This window comes from Grampus griseus, assembly GCF_964374135.1.
Source record: "Grampus griseus genome assembly, chromosome: 2".
NCBI classification, from domain to species: Eukaryota; Metazoa; Chordata; class Mammalia; order Artiodactyla; family Delphinidae; genus Grampus; species Grampus griseus.
In genome coordinates, this window is record NC_139018.1 from 146,551,007 (window position 1) to 146,565,156 (window position 14,150).

General features: G+C 42.5%; 1 protein-coding gene across 2 annotated transcripts; it reads left to right on the forward strand.

Annotated features, from left to right (window-relative positions):
- Positions 1-668: 668 nt before the first annotated feature.
- Positions 669-12,074, forward strand: TM2D3 (TM2 domain containing 3). 2 transcript variants are annotated; one of them, XM_082649324.1, is made up of 6 exons: positions 673-772; positions 1,166-1,258; positions 2,762-2,919; positions 8,103-8,277; positions 9,763-9,838; positions 11,753-12,074. In XM_082649324.1, the coding sequence occupies exons 1-6, from the start codon at positions 682-684 to the stop codon at positions 11,916-11,918; spliced, it is 759 nt and encodes a 252-aa protein (XP_082505450.1). In that variant the 5' UTR covers positions 673-681; the 3' UTR covers positions 11,919-12,074. The 2 variants fall into 2 exon arrangements, with proteins under 2 accessions (XP_082505451.1, XP_082505450.1); XM_082649325.1 differs by lacking the exon at positions 1,166-1,258 and having other exon boundaries at positions 669-772.
- Positions 12,075-14,150: the final 2,076 nt, after the last annotated feature.

Below are 14,150 nucleotides of genomic sequence, written 5' to 3' on the forward strand. Positions count from 1 at the left end.
TTGCTGCGGTGGGAACAGGTGCGGATCGCTGTGCCGGCCGCAGGGAGCCGCGGCCTGGGAGCAGCTCCTTCCCGGGGCGGGCCTCCTCCAGGGGGGGTCTGGGGGCCTGACACCCGCGGCCGCACTTCAGTCCGGCTTCTCCCCGCCTTCGAGGAGCGTCTCTGAGGACTGGTTAGACATCCGAGCAGGGCGGGCCTGGAGAGATGCTCGCGGGACGCTGCCCGGGCCCTGGGGTCGCGGGGAGTGGGTCCTTGGGGGCCACCTGGCACACCTGGGGTCCTTACCGAGCAGTCTGGGCCAGTTTCCTCATCTGTAAACAAGAGGCTTTTTAGTCTGACAAAAACGTAACGTCGTCAAACCTCCGCACGGTACCAAGAGCACAGCAGCAGTTTTTGTCTCTAAACGTACAGATCCGGCCACAGGTATACAGCGGCCAACTTCCCACATTTCCCCGCCTCTGCTCTCGATCCCTCAGGTGTGACTTTCAGGGTCCAGGTGACCTTTCCGTGTCTCCATCCGCCGGGGGAGAGGTGAACGCCTTGTCACAGACGCTGGCAGCCCTAGGAGGCGGGGCGCGGGGAACTCGGGAGGAGGGGCCGCGCCTGCGCCGTGGACCCCTGGCCCCCCCAACTCCTCTCGGCCCGGCGTGCCCCGCGGCCCGGAAGTGTTTCCTCTGGCAAGATGGCGCGTGCTGGGGTCCTGTTGTGGAACCTACGTCGCCTGTGTCGAGTGCTGCTATTCCTTTCGCAGTTCTACATCCTCTCGGGCGGCGGTGAGTTGGGGGCAGGGGTCTGCGCCGGGCCGGGCTGAGGGCTGGGGAACCCAGGACCGCGGGGACCGTCGGCCTGGGCCCTTGGGCGGAGGCTGAGTGCGGGCGGAGGGCGCGGGTTGCTACAGCCGAGTCCGGCTCGTCCTGCCGCCGCCCCTCGGCTCAGGGAGCCGGAGCCGCGAGCCTCGAACTGTGGGCCTGGGGGCTCGGCCTCGGACGCGGAGCTGGGTCTCGGCACCGCGCGTCGTCTCCAGTTGCCCGCAGACCTAAATTGGTGTCGACCCCATTGGGTTTCATGTTCAGTTTCCCGGCGGTCAGGCCGAGATGTTTGCCCGAGCAGCTGTGGGCCTGGCGCGATACACACATAGCCTGAGGTCTTCGTTTCTCTAATCATAGGATCCTTCAGTGTAGAGCCTTCGCAGCCGCTGGCTCAGTCCGACAAGGATCCGGGCCCCACACGTACGTTCACAGTAGTGCCCAGGGCAGCAGGTACTAGACGTTTTCTCTTCTAGTAAACGTGTATATTGGTATCTAGTGGTCTCTTTCGTTTCTTTTTGGATAAAATTTCTTGTAGAATATGACATCAGTTTCCATGTTTTGAACATTTTATTGATTGCATTTTAGATATGTGAACTGAAGGCAGATGCATACCTTTTCTGTAGACAGTCTTGGTATTTCAATACCTTTTGACATTCCTGTCTCATCTTTTTCCAGTCCCAGGCTCCTCATTTCCATTTCTTTATTTCAAGTTTTTTCTTTTTTCCGCTTCATCCATCAAGATAACCTTCAACCAACGCTTCTTTCTCTTCAGAAAATTTCTTGTGCTTTTGGAACCCTGTTCCTGATGTTGGATATTATTAAAGGCTCCCCCAGGGCTGTGTGAAATGGAGGGATTGCAGAAGGACTGGTACAGACCTGGCATCTATCTCTGGTGGTGCTGCTGGGAGCTGGAGCAAAATATTCACCTTTTTGGGTTTCCGTTTTCTCATCTTTTTAAGGTCATGGGGTTGTCCTGGCCCTGTAAATTCTTGGCTTTATGATTCTAAGTGCCCATCCTCCAGCCACGGTAGTAATAGGAACAAAAGAAAAGAAAATTTTCTTTTCTTTTGTTCCTATTACAAAAGGGTATAATAGGAATTATACCCTTTTGTAAGTATACCCTTTTGTAGGTATTTTGTGGAATTGCCCACTTAATAGTGACTTTAGGACCAGATTTAAATGAGTATTAGTGTGTTTTGCTAAATGGAACTTTGGTCTCTGTAGTTTCATCCCTTTAGAGTTCCATTACTTCAGTAAATTGAAACTGGCAGACGTATTTTACCGATTCTATAAAAGACTACTAGAAGACAGCAGCATACTTGAGTTTAAAACAGATTATTTTATAGAGAAAGCACAAGAATTTTTTACTCTCTTGGACGTTTTTGAAAGCTTCTCTTCCTGAGAATACTGGTTGCAATTTTGATCCTCTCTTAAGTGATAGTAATATATTATACTCCCAGCTAGGCTGGCTGGAGAAACTTACTGCAACCCACTGAATAAGTTACTAATATAAAGAACTATTTTGAACTTTGGTACTGTAAAATTGTAAATGTTACTTGCAGATGGTGGCTTGTTGAAGTACCAAAGTGGAATAATGACAGGACGTTTTTCTAGGGTTGGTACCTTGTTGTACCGATTGATTCACTTAGAGGGTTAGGGGCTTCACTTACAAATTCGTGAATTCAAGTGAAAAGAACATTGGATTGGAAACTGAGAGGTTTGGGCTCTGGTTCCAGTTTTGCCCTCCCTCTGTGATCTTGAACGAACTTTATCATCTGTAAGCCTTCGTTTTTTTCATCTTGTAACATGATAGACTTTTTGAGGTCCTAATTTATTCCTAGCACTGTATATATGTTATGTTCATGATTGTGTTCCTTAAGCTTAGAAAATTGCTTTCCTCTGTTATTGTAATCAGTATTCCAAGAGAATAAGCTTCTCTCTCACCTCTCACAGAAAGCACCGATATCCCACCTTATATGATGAAGTGTCCGAGCAATGGTTTGTGTAGCAAACTTCCCGCAGACTGTATAGAGTGCAAGACCAATTTCTCCTGTGTCTATGGGAAGCCTGTCACTTTTGACTGCACAGTCAAACCTTCTGTTACCTGTGTTGTAAGTACTGCAGCTTACTTATTCTTAATAAACTGATCGTAAAGCTCGAGTTATAAGTAGAGTTTAGACTTGACTATGGAGGAAATTCAGAAAGTGCTCTGCATTTTAAAAGTAAGATTTGAGGAATAAAGTTAACTTTATCAGAAGATGGAAACTTCCATCTCCAAGTAAGGTTTGGTTGCAAGGGTTCATATAGCAATTTTTTGACATGAGGATAAATTGAAGCAATTGTCAGACTTCTTACAAAAAGTAGGAAGTAAAAGCTCAAACGCACCAACTGTTGCCCGTTAGAAATGACCCTGTTACAGTGGTCACTCCTGCAGCCCATCTCTGATATGTTGACAGCCAGGAAGGAGCCTACAAAGGCTTCCACAGTTGGTGTTCCTTAGCATGCTCTCGGGATACCTGCTTCAGAGCCACAGACTCCTGGCGGCAGCCCCACACCTGTTGAATGTGACAAGGGCAGGGAGACTCGTGTATCTGCATTTTTGAACCGTTGGACCAGGGAAGTTACTGCAAACTTCATTGTAGTCCCAGCATGTGGGTGAGATAGAGAGTAGAAATGAATAATGAGGCAGTGTTTTACTCTTGGACCTGCCATGACTAGCTCTGTGATTTAGTCATCTGTCTCTTGTTAAATCAGGAGATGGGCCCAGAACAGCTTTCCTAAAGTGTTTCCATGGTGCCCTCTTTGTGGGAGATGGTTGAGGAGGAAAACATAGATTCCATACCATATTCTCTATCTCTGTCTTTTTTCTTTTTTTTAAGGGAAGCAGTAGGAAGTAAGATTTTTCTTTTAATTAATTTATTAATTTATTTATCTTTGGCTGCGTTGGGTCTTCGTTGCTGCGCACAGACTTTCTCTAGTTGTGATCGGAGGCTACTCTTCGTTGCGGTGTGCAGGCTTCTCCTTGCGGTGGCTTCTCTTGTTGCGGAGCATGGGCTCTAGGTGCTCAGGCTTTGGTAGTTGTGGTACATGGGCTTCAGTAGTTGTGGCTCGTGGGCTCTAGAGTGCAGGCTCAGTAGTTGTGGCGCACGGGTTTAGTTGCTCCACGGCATGTGGGATCTTCCCATACCAGGGCTTGAATCCCTGTCCCCTGCATTGGCAGGCGGATTCTTAACCACTGCGCCACCAAGGGAAGCCCACCATATTCTCTTTTGCAGATTCCCTTTGACCCAGCGATTCTAACTTACTTGAACAAGATACCTTTCCCCGTCGGTTCTTTGGAACTTGGTCTGCAGAGGGCTAGATTAGAAAGTTCCTTCCACCCCCCAGGCTCTTTCTCTATTTCTCCTGAGGTCTAGTATCAGGTGAGGGCATGAGGGAGGCTTCACTCCAAAGGGGAAATGAGATTTTATGTGTTCTCAGTGTCTGGACATAGTGTTTGTAACTGTCAGTATTTGTCATTTTCTTATATCAGAGTTACCCTTTAAAGTGTGCTGGAAAATTGAACTAGTGGCTGGGTAATCTTCATGACTGCCCTTGGATTATCAGTTAGTCTCTGTTGCTGTATCTTACATAGAATTTTCTCCCTACTTACCTAATGGCGAAACCTGTTTGAAGGCTTTTGAAATTGCGTACTTCATTGGTCTGGCAGAGAGTAGGTACCTTGTGAAAAATGAGAAAACTGATGGCTGAGGAGAGCTTTTCCAGAATTAGCCTCCTTTGTTTGCCTCAGTGTCTGACATTCATCTCTCACAGCTGGCTCCTGAATGAAACATAGTTCTCAATTTCTTCCTTCTTTAGGTGTTCCAAAAACAAGTAGTTTCATTTAGCAGAAAATAGCAGAGAATAGGAGAAATTACAAAGCTTAGGGAAGTTTCTGAATTCCTGGGTGCTGGTCCCTGGTGCATCCTCACCCCTTGGCTGAGATGTGCCCTGGATGGGTTCCTTCCCTTCTCCTCCCGAGGTGCTTTCACCTCACCTGCTTCCTGACTAGCCAGTCATCGCGAATCCTGTAAAGTAGCAGATGCCCAGCCCGCAAGTGTGGCATTTGAAGGCAGCCTCAGGAGTGTCTGGTGGTCTGTTTCTTCTTAAAAATGAAGAGCAGTCAAATAATTGGCTGTCAGGAGCCACGGGCCCCAGGACTGCTGCGGCCAGGTGATCTGGGGCAGGCCATGCATTCTTCCCTTGTTTGTTTAATGACCACCTGTAGGATCCTGTCTCGCTAAATAAGTTAGCATTTCAGGAAGAAATAAGCTGTGACCATCTGCATACGCAGGTGCACGTGCAAATGCTCATCCTTTCGCTGTGCTGCACTCAGCTCTCTCCCTCCCTCCTGCACCTTATTTTGAACTTCATATTAATGGAAAGAAAGAAACTCTTCTTGTCCTTCTAATGCATACTGCATAGGGACTCAGAGCAAGGGAACCTTACCTGGATTACACTAGTCAAAGAAATTGTTTTATAATGGTCCTGTTAAGTATATAAATAGAAATTAATGCAAAAATCCTCCAACCCCTTTTATATCAGCTAACTCCTGCTCCAGCTATGATGGGAACTATCAAGCCAGTTACCTCAGCTGGAAATGTGCTTGATAGAAACGCTGCTTTCTGTTCCTTGGAGAAGAGCTCAGTCTGCTAGTGTATTTGAAGCAAGTTTAATTCCTTCAGATAGGTTCTGTATCCTTACTAATGACAGCTGTTTCACAAAGGGAAAGGTAACAAATCTTTTTACTACAGATGAGCTTTTTTGGGATTCTATACTTTTTTGTGGTGTGAAAATGGATTCAGTAAATGCTGGGGTGCCTGTGTAGCTATATGGAAAAAAGTGGAATCCTGTTTTATCCAAAGTAAATTCCAGATCAAAGATTTAATGTGAAAAAGTGAAACCACAAAGTACCAGAGAAAGCATGAGATAGTTTTGTTATAATCTCAAAGTTGGGAATATTTTTCTAAGTATGAAATAAAATTTAGAAGCCATAAAAGAAGGAATTGATAGATTTGACTACTAAAAATTAGAGATTTCTGCATGACCTAAAAAAAAGCATAAAGGCCAACGATAAATGACAAACGAGGAAAAAGTATTTCTAACACACGTGACAAATAATACACTAATATCCATAATATATAAAGACTTCCAAAAAGCCAATAAGAAAAAGATGACAGTCCTATAGAGAAATGGTTTTAGGACATGAACAGAGGGTTCATAGGAAAGGAAATACAATTGAACTTTCAATGCATGAAAAAAGTTTAATTTTTCTCATGATTAAGTACAAATCAATGCGTTTTGTTTTGTTTTGTTTTGCGGTACGCGGGCCTCTCACCGCTGCTGCCTCCCCCGCTGCGGAGGACAGGCTCCGGACGCGCAGGCCCAGCGGCCATGGCCCATGGGCCCAGCCGCTCTGCGGCATGTGGGATCCTCCTGGACCGGGGCACGAACCCGCGTCCCCTGCATCAGCAGGCGGACCCCCAACCACTGCGCCACCAGGGAAGCCCAATGCATTTTTTAAACTATCAGATTGGCAAAACAATCAAAAAGTTTAACACTCTGAGTTCTTAAGGGTATAAGGGACAAACACTCCTGTATCTTGTTAGCAGGCGGGTAGGTTAGTCAGCCTCTTGTGAGCACTTTGTCTTATCTTTGAAACTTATAGATGCACATAAGCTTTGACCCAGCAATTTCATATTTAGGAATTTATCTTACAGATATTACATATTGCATGTGTATGCAAATAAATATGCCTAAGGATATTCTTAGCTGCTTTGTTCACACAGGCAAGATTGGAAACAAGCCGAATGTACAAAAGAGAACAGTTTAATTTATGGTCCACTGTGTAGTGAAATAAATACATTGCAGCCATTGAGAAGAACTAGGCAGCTCTAGGGATATTTATTGATATCTATAGAATTAAGTGAAAAGTAAATATCAGTGGGAACATTAAATTAAAAAAAAAAAAAAGAAACGTATGTGATGTAAACGTGCCCATGCATAGAACAGACTCCCTGGAAGGCCAGAGTGGGTGAGCAGTGCTTGGTGCTGGGGAGGGCAGTGCTGCTGAGGGCTGGGCTGCACCAGCCTTCTCCTCACTCTCCTGTTGTCTCCAGGAGTTTGTACCACGTAAACTTATTACCTAGTTTTAAAAAACAATTGATAAGAAACGTGTTATGGATGCATCACTAGAAATATGCAGACATTTAAAACAATATTGCTTAAATCATGCAGTGCCTTACTCAGTTTCAAATACTGTCCATAATAGGAGTTTTGCATTAATCAAAAAAGTTAATCAATATAATACTTCCAGAGGTGATTGTGTTACCATTTAAATATGATTTTGAAAAATATTTATGACAATATAATGTCAAGTGGATACAAAATGTTTTCAGTGTAATTCCACGTATGTAAATCTGTACTATAGGAAGGAAAAATGAAAGAAGGTTAAAAGTGCTTGTCTCTGGAGAGGTTACAGGTTTTTTCTGTAATTTCCAAATGTGCAACATATAAGAAGATGGACTGCTCTTATAGGCAGAAAACAAAATAAGGACATTTAAAATTGAAATGAAAAAAATCTCTGGTCTCAAAGTTCAGGGCCCACAGTGAACACTTGCTCATCAGCCTCTCTATGCAGTTCTTTCTAAGTTGGGAGTGGTTTTCTGGGGCTGCCTATGGGTCGGTCCTGCTGGGTGCTCGTGGGTGTGTCACAGCAGTGACAGCCCTGGGGCTCTGGGCCACTCGCAGGATGGCTCCTAGGGAAGAGTTGAGACCCGGTGGCCAGGCTGTTCCTCCAGGAACAGGACTCCTGCGTTCTGCACTGTCTTGCAGCTCCGTGACCTTGAGCAGAGGGACTCATCTGCCCTTTGAACTCTCTGTGACTCCGAGGCTTTATAAAGTACATTTTCCTTTTTTCTGTGTTATAAAAGTACACATGTGCATTATTAAAAATTTAGCCAAAGTAACAGTGATGAAATAATCTTATCATTCTGAAATAACCTTTGTTACTTTGATGTGCATTTATCTAGATATTTTTTGTTAGGTATATATTTTTGGTTGTATATTCATGATCATAGGATCATAGCATACACATTTGTATTGTGTACATATTGGTTTGATGCCTGTTTTTCTGCCACTTCCTCCTAGGTCATAAAGTATTTTAGACACTTGGTGCCATATGACTGTAGTTTTATTGACCTATTAACAAACTACTGTATTATGATTGAATAGTTCTGTGTCCTTTGTTACGCAGGATCAAGACTTCAAATCCCAAAAGAGCTTTGTCCTCAACATGACTTGCAGGTTCTGCTGGCAGCTTCCGGAAACCGACTACGAGTGCTCCAGCTCCACCAGCTGCATGGCGGTGTCCTGCCCGCGGCAGCGCTACACGGCCAACTGCACCGTGCGGGACCACGTCCACTGCCTGGGTAGGTCGGCGTTAAGGAAATCTGTGAGCAAGATATTTTTTCTACGCTTATTTATGGAACTGTAACCAGAAACTTAAGAATTAAATTTTAATTGTTTCGTCAGAAATATTTATTAGCACTATTTTTAGTTATGCCAGTTCTATTTTAAAATGTAATATTTGATAAAACAAAAAATGTGTAAGGTATAAAGCATAGTGTATAATTGAGTTTCACCCAAATTAACAACTAAAGCAGCGTGATGCCATTGAAACTACCAGAGTGTTTCCTGCACGCAGTTACCCTGCCTCTTCTTCAGAGGTAACCACCCTTTTGGATTTTCTTATCATCTCACTTCCTTTTCTTTAAATTTTTTGTAGTTCTATCACATGAATGTACTAGAATATAGTGTGGTAAATTATTCAGTAGTGCATGTTTTAGAATTGTATAATATAGACTGTTTATGGTCTTCTGAGACCATCTTTCAACATCATGGCTCTAAGATTCTTCCATTTGTCTTCTCTTATTACAATATTTTTTATTTCTATATAATAACTTGTAAGATTGTGTCATAGTTTATCCTTTCTCCACTGTATTTGGATTATTTACAGTTTTTTTCCTTACAAATTGCGCTGCTGTTAAAGCTTTTGTCCATGTCTCCTGGTTGCACATGTCCGTGTCTCCTGGTTGCACATGTTTGTCTGGCATACACTCTCTTGCGTGTGTTATTTTCCAGGACGGTTGTATCCGTTTACATTCCCACCAGTGGTTACACAACTGTTCGTGATGATCCACATCCTCTCCAATACTTGTTATCCCTACGTTTTGGTTTTTTTTCTTACAGACTTCTAGGAATTCTTTTATATTTTGGGTAGTAATTTTTTGGTGTCCCTAACATCCTCTCCCAGATTTTAACTCCCCCCACAACCCCTTTCTTTTGGTATCTTTTGAACAGAACTTTAAATTTTTAGTTAGTTGAAGTTTTTAGTCTTTCAGAGTTAGCCCTTTTTTGTTGTAAGAAATCTTTCCCTACTCCAGATTCATAATTTCCTGTACGTTCTTTTAAAAGTTGTAAATGTGGCCTTTCACGTTTAGGTTTCTAGTCCCCTGGGGTTGGTTTGGTACATGGTGTAAGGTGGATTCAGTCTCACTTTTTCTGGCTGGGACAGCCCAGTGTCCCAGGACTCCCGGGCGGTCTGTGGGCCCGCTCCCTTCCCGGTGCCTGGTTGGTTTGTCTGTCTCAGCCCCACGTTACCCACGTTTTCACAGCAGGTGGGGTGTTTTACCTTCTTCAAGCTGTGATCCTTACAAAACTGATTTAAATGTCGAGTCTGTGCTCATAGACAGTCAGGGCTTTCTTTTTACCATTCATTGTAGTGAACATTTACTTTTGTAAAGAAAGTTGGCTTTTTACATTGTAAATCACAAGGCCCCTAGTTATAATTTAGTCTCTGTGTGAGTGTATTTTTATACCCGTGTTTTTATGTGGAGTGTTTTCCCTTTTTTAAGGTAACCGTACTTTTCCGAAAATGCTGTACTGCAACTGGACTGGCGGTTATAAGTGGTCTACTGCTCTGGCTCTGAGGTAAGCTCTGTTTCTAGTAAGTCGGTTGCCATTTGGATTTCGTTGGGGTTGGTGGGCTCTTCCAAGCTCCTCCTCCATCCACTCAGATCCCGCCGTGTGTTCGGTAGACCATAGGGACAGCACTGTGGGAGGTTATTTAGGTGGTCAGACCAGTACCCTCGTGGAATTTAATGGCCCGTTGCTGGTTTTCCTCCCGAAATGACCTGCACATTCTAGAGGTGACTGTAGTCATTACTAGAGATCATTAGAACCAGTCAGTGCTTCCCATCCTGAGTGTACCCTGAATTAGTAAAATGCCATATACTAATTAAAGTCGGTAGGTTTATGATGTATATCTTTAATTTTCAGTAATTTTCTTCTTTATTACAAAAAATAATACATGCTCAGTACTGAAAACTGGAAAAAAATGAAAATGACAAAGAGAAACGTTGAAAATCACTTATAATTCCACCATTCAAACATACTTATAGACTTACAATTTTTACATAAAAATTTGCTTGTATTAGTTAAACTTTTCAACAGTTTGAAAAGAAAATTGTACCAGTTCTTCCCACCGGAGGGAAGGGCAGGTGGGGTGCTGGTTAAATGATTCTGTGATTAGGAAGGTAGGCATCTGCTGTTGGAGGTTTAGGGTAAGAGTCTGAGGTGGCCTGTGGCCTGTGGTGAGACGCGGGCAGGGCTTCTCAGCCTTGTCATTGTTGACATTTGGGCCAGGAACTCTGCTGTGGGGCGTCCTCTGCAGAGCAGGATGTTCAGCAGCATCTCTGGACTCCATTTACTGCGTGTTAGCAGTCTCCCCAACCCCCACTGAAGCTGTGAGAATCAAAAATGCCTCCAGGGGTGGCCAGGTGGCCCCTTGTCGGGAACCACTGCGTCAGGGTTTGGGCTGGGGAAGAGGAGGATCCTGCTGGCAGGAAAGCACAGCTGGAAAGTGAAAGACGGGTCCACGATAGAAAATTAGATGCAACGACAGATTTGGTGACACCCAGCGTCTTTGTCAGCAGTGGTTCACATTCAGACTAACAGCTGACTTTCTGCTTTTCAATAAACTTTTTATTTTGGAATAATTTTAGATTTAAAAAAAAGTTGCAAAGCTAGAGATTTCCTGCACACCCTTCACCCAGCTTCCCCCACATTGTTGACATCTTAAATTACCGTGGCACATTTAATAGCTGATTTTTTAAAAATAAGATTAATTTCCTTCTCTGGGCTCAGCATGGTTTCTTTGAGAATATTCACGGTGAATGTGATAATGCCTGGTGTTTGCTTCTTGGTACTCAGGGTGGGGGATTGGAAGGGTGTAGATGAACCAGGGATGGACACATGTTGATAACTATTGGAACTGGGTCATGGGTGCTGTTCTCTTCTTTTTACTTTTATATGTTTGGAATTTTTCATAATAAAAGCTTTAAAAGAAATACAATGAGAAGTTGTCCGAATATTGTTAGATCTTAGAATTTGAAGGAACCTTAAAAGTCATTTATTCTGAACATGAAATTTTTAAAGATGGGTGACTGACAATGTTCACGACTTGATCTGGGCGGCCATGTGGTGTTGGCTGCCTGGCGATGCCACCTTCGACCACCATGTTCCTGCACTGTCTGTAGGACTAGCCGCACTTTGCTCTCCTGGATGTGCCATTTCAAGGTTAAAAAAGCAACAAGCTCGATTTTCTTGAAAAGAGAACCATTAGATTTCATTACAGCTAAAAAGTGTTTACTTTTGACAATTAAACGGTCTTGTTGCCCATGATTGTTTAGTGTTGTACGTTTGTGAGATAGTCACTGTGTCCTGATTAAGGGATCTGGTGATTTGAGGCCCTTTCCCACATGTGAGTTAGCGGTTACTGAGGCGCAGTAATGCAGGCGCAGTCGGGGGGCCGTTGATGGACTCCAGGCCTGTTTGCTGTTGCAGCATCACCCTTGGTGGGTTTGGAGCGGACCGCTTCTACCTGGGCCAGTGGCGGGAAGGCCTCGGCAAGCTCTTCAGCTTTGGGGGCCTGGGAATATGGACGCTGCTCGACGTCCTGCTCATTGGAGTCGGCTACGTGGGACCAGCAGATGGCTCTTTGTACATTTAGCTGCAGTTGCGCGCTTCAGAGGGGAGCCGTGCTTAGAAAACAGCCTCTTCCCTGTAGGAGTCCATGTGCTGTGAATGGTGTATGTGTATGTTTTTAATGTACAGCATCTGTACTTTGCTTGCCTTGATGAAGGTAAAATAAAAAACACTGAACTGTGTTTATCTGGAATTTGTTTTTATTTGCCTGAAGTCTATTTTTTTTTCCGTGAAAAAATTTAAACTTACTTAAACTAGAAGAACAACCTGTGCAGCGACTGAAAATCTGTTCAATTCGTAGACTTGAGTTTTATATTGCTTACCTCAAACTGTGCCACATGTATCTCCAGCCTGAGTGTCATCTGCCGTAAAGAGCTTTTCAACTATAATTGCAGAAAGTGGGAAATGTTTTTATTCTTTAGCTAAATAAGATTACCTAAATTTTCAGTCGTCTCTGAGCTTTGCAGTGTAATGTCTATGGAGTCTGGTCTTCATATATGACTGTTTGAAGTAAACTGCAGAAATTTTGTGTCTGGTTCCTGTGATTGGAATTTTGTTAGTAATATAAAATGTTGCAAGAGTACTGGAGAATTAATAAAACTACAAGTTACTTTAAAAATTTTGCAGACTTCTTCCTGTTATGTTTTTTATATTAAAACATAATCTTGAATAATCCTAGCAACTTTTATTATTAAGAAGTATAATATTTATTTTTCAGGGCATTACTCCATTCTAATAGATATATTCATAATTGGCTGGCTCATTAACACACTGGAAGTGTTAAAAAATGTGTTGGTGTGATAAATGGTTTTGAGTCTTTGTAAGATCTGTTGTAGACCCTTTCTTGGAAATAAAAACATTTATTAATCCAAAATTTTTTTAATTAACTTTTTTTTATTCAAGTATAGTTGATTTACAGTATTTCAGACTGATTCAGTTATGTTTATATGTGTATATGTATACACATATATGTGTGTGTATTTTTTCAGATTCTTTTCCATTGTAGGTTACAAGATATTGAATATAGTTCGCTGTGCTGTACAGTAGGTCCTTGTTAGTTATCTATTTTATATATAGTAGTGTGTATATGTTAATTCCAAATTCCCAATTTATCTCTCCCCACCTTTCTGCTTTGGTAACCATAAGTTTGTTTTCTATGTCTGTGAGTCTATTTCTGTTTTGTAAATAAGTTCGTTTGTATGTTTTTTTAAGATTCCACATATAAGTGATATCGTATGATTTTTGTCTTTCTCTGACTTCACTTAGAATGATAATCTCTAGGTCAGTCCATGTGGCTGCAAATGGCATTATTTCATTCTTTTTTATGGCTGAGTAATATCCCACTGTATATATGTACCACATCTTCTTTATCCCTTCCTCCGTCAACGGACACTTAGCTATTGTAAGTAGTGCTGCTATGAACTTGGCTATTGTATATAGTGCTGCTGTGGACATTGTTGTACATGTATCTTTCCGAATCAGGGTTTTCATCTTTTCTGGTTATATGCCCAGGAGTGAGATTGCTGGATCATATGGTAACTCTTTTTAGTTTTTTAAGGATGCTCCATACTGTTCTCCATAGTGGCTGCACCAATTTATATCCGCACCAACAGTGCAAGAGGGTTCTCTTTTCTCCACACCCTCTCCAGCATTTATTATTTGTAGACTTTTTGATGATATCCATTCTGACCGGTGTGAGGTGATACGTCATTGTAGTTTTCATTTGCATTTCTCTAATGATTAGTGATGTTGAGAATCTTTTTATGTGCCTGTTGGCCATCTGTATGTCTTCTTTGGAGAAATGACTATTTAGGACTTCTGCCCATTTTTTTGATTGGGTTGTCTGATTTTTTGACATTGAACTGTATAAGCTGTTTGTATATTGTGGAAAATATATACCTTGTTGGTTGCATCCTTTACAAATATTTTCTCCCAGTCCATAGGTTGCCTTTTGATTTTGTTTATGGTTTCCTTTGCTGTGCAAAAGCTTTTAAGTTTAATTAGGTCCCTTTTGTTTAGTTTTGCTTTTGCTTCCATTACTTTAGGAGTAATTCCAAAAAAATATTGCTACAATTTATGTCAAAGAGTGTTCTGCCTATGTTTTCCTCTAGGAGTTTTATAGTTTATTTAGGTCTTTAATCCATTTTGAGTTTATTTTTTGTATATGGTGTTGGAGAATGTTCTGATTTCATTCTTTTACATGTAGCTGTCCAGTTTTCCCAGGACCACTTATTGAAGAGACTGTCTTTTTTTTCCA

What these genes read in the sequence shown, in the direction of transcription:
- TM2D3 (XM_082649324.1), top strand. Translation starts at nt 682, where the DNA reads ATGGCGCGTGCTGGGGTCCTGTTGTGGAACCTACGTCGCCTGTGTCGA. An exon ending in CTACATCCTCTCGGGCGGCG is followed by an intron (nt 773 to 1,165) that starts GTGAGTTGGGGG and finishes CTCTAATCATAG; the next exon opens with GATCCTTCAGTGTAGAGCCT. An exon ending in AACCTTCTGTTACCTGTGTT is followed by an intron (nt 2,920 to 8,102) that starts GTAAGTACTGCA and finishes TTTGTTACGCAG; the next exon opens with GATCAAGACTTCAAATCCCA.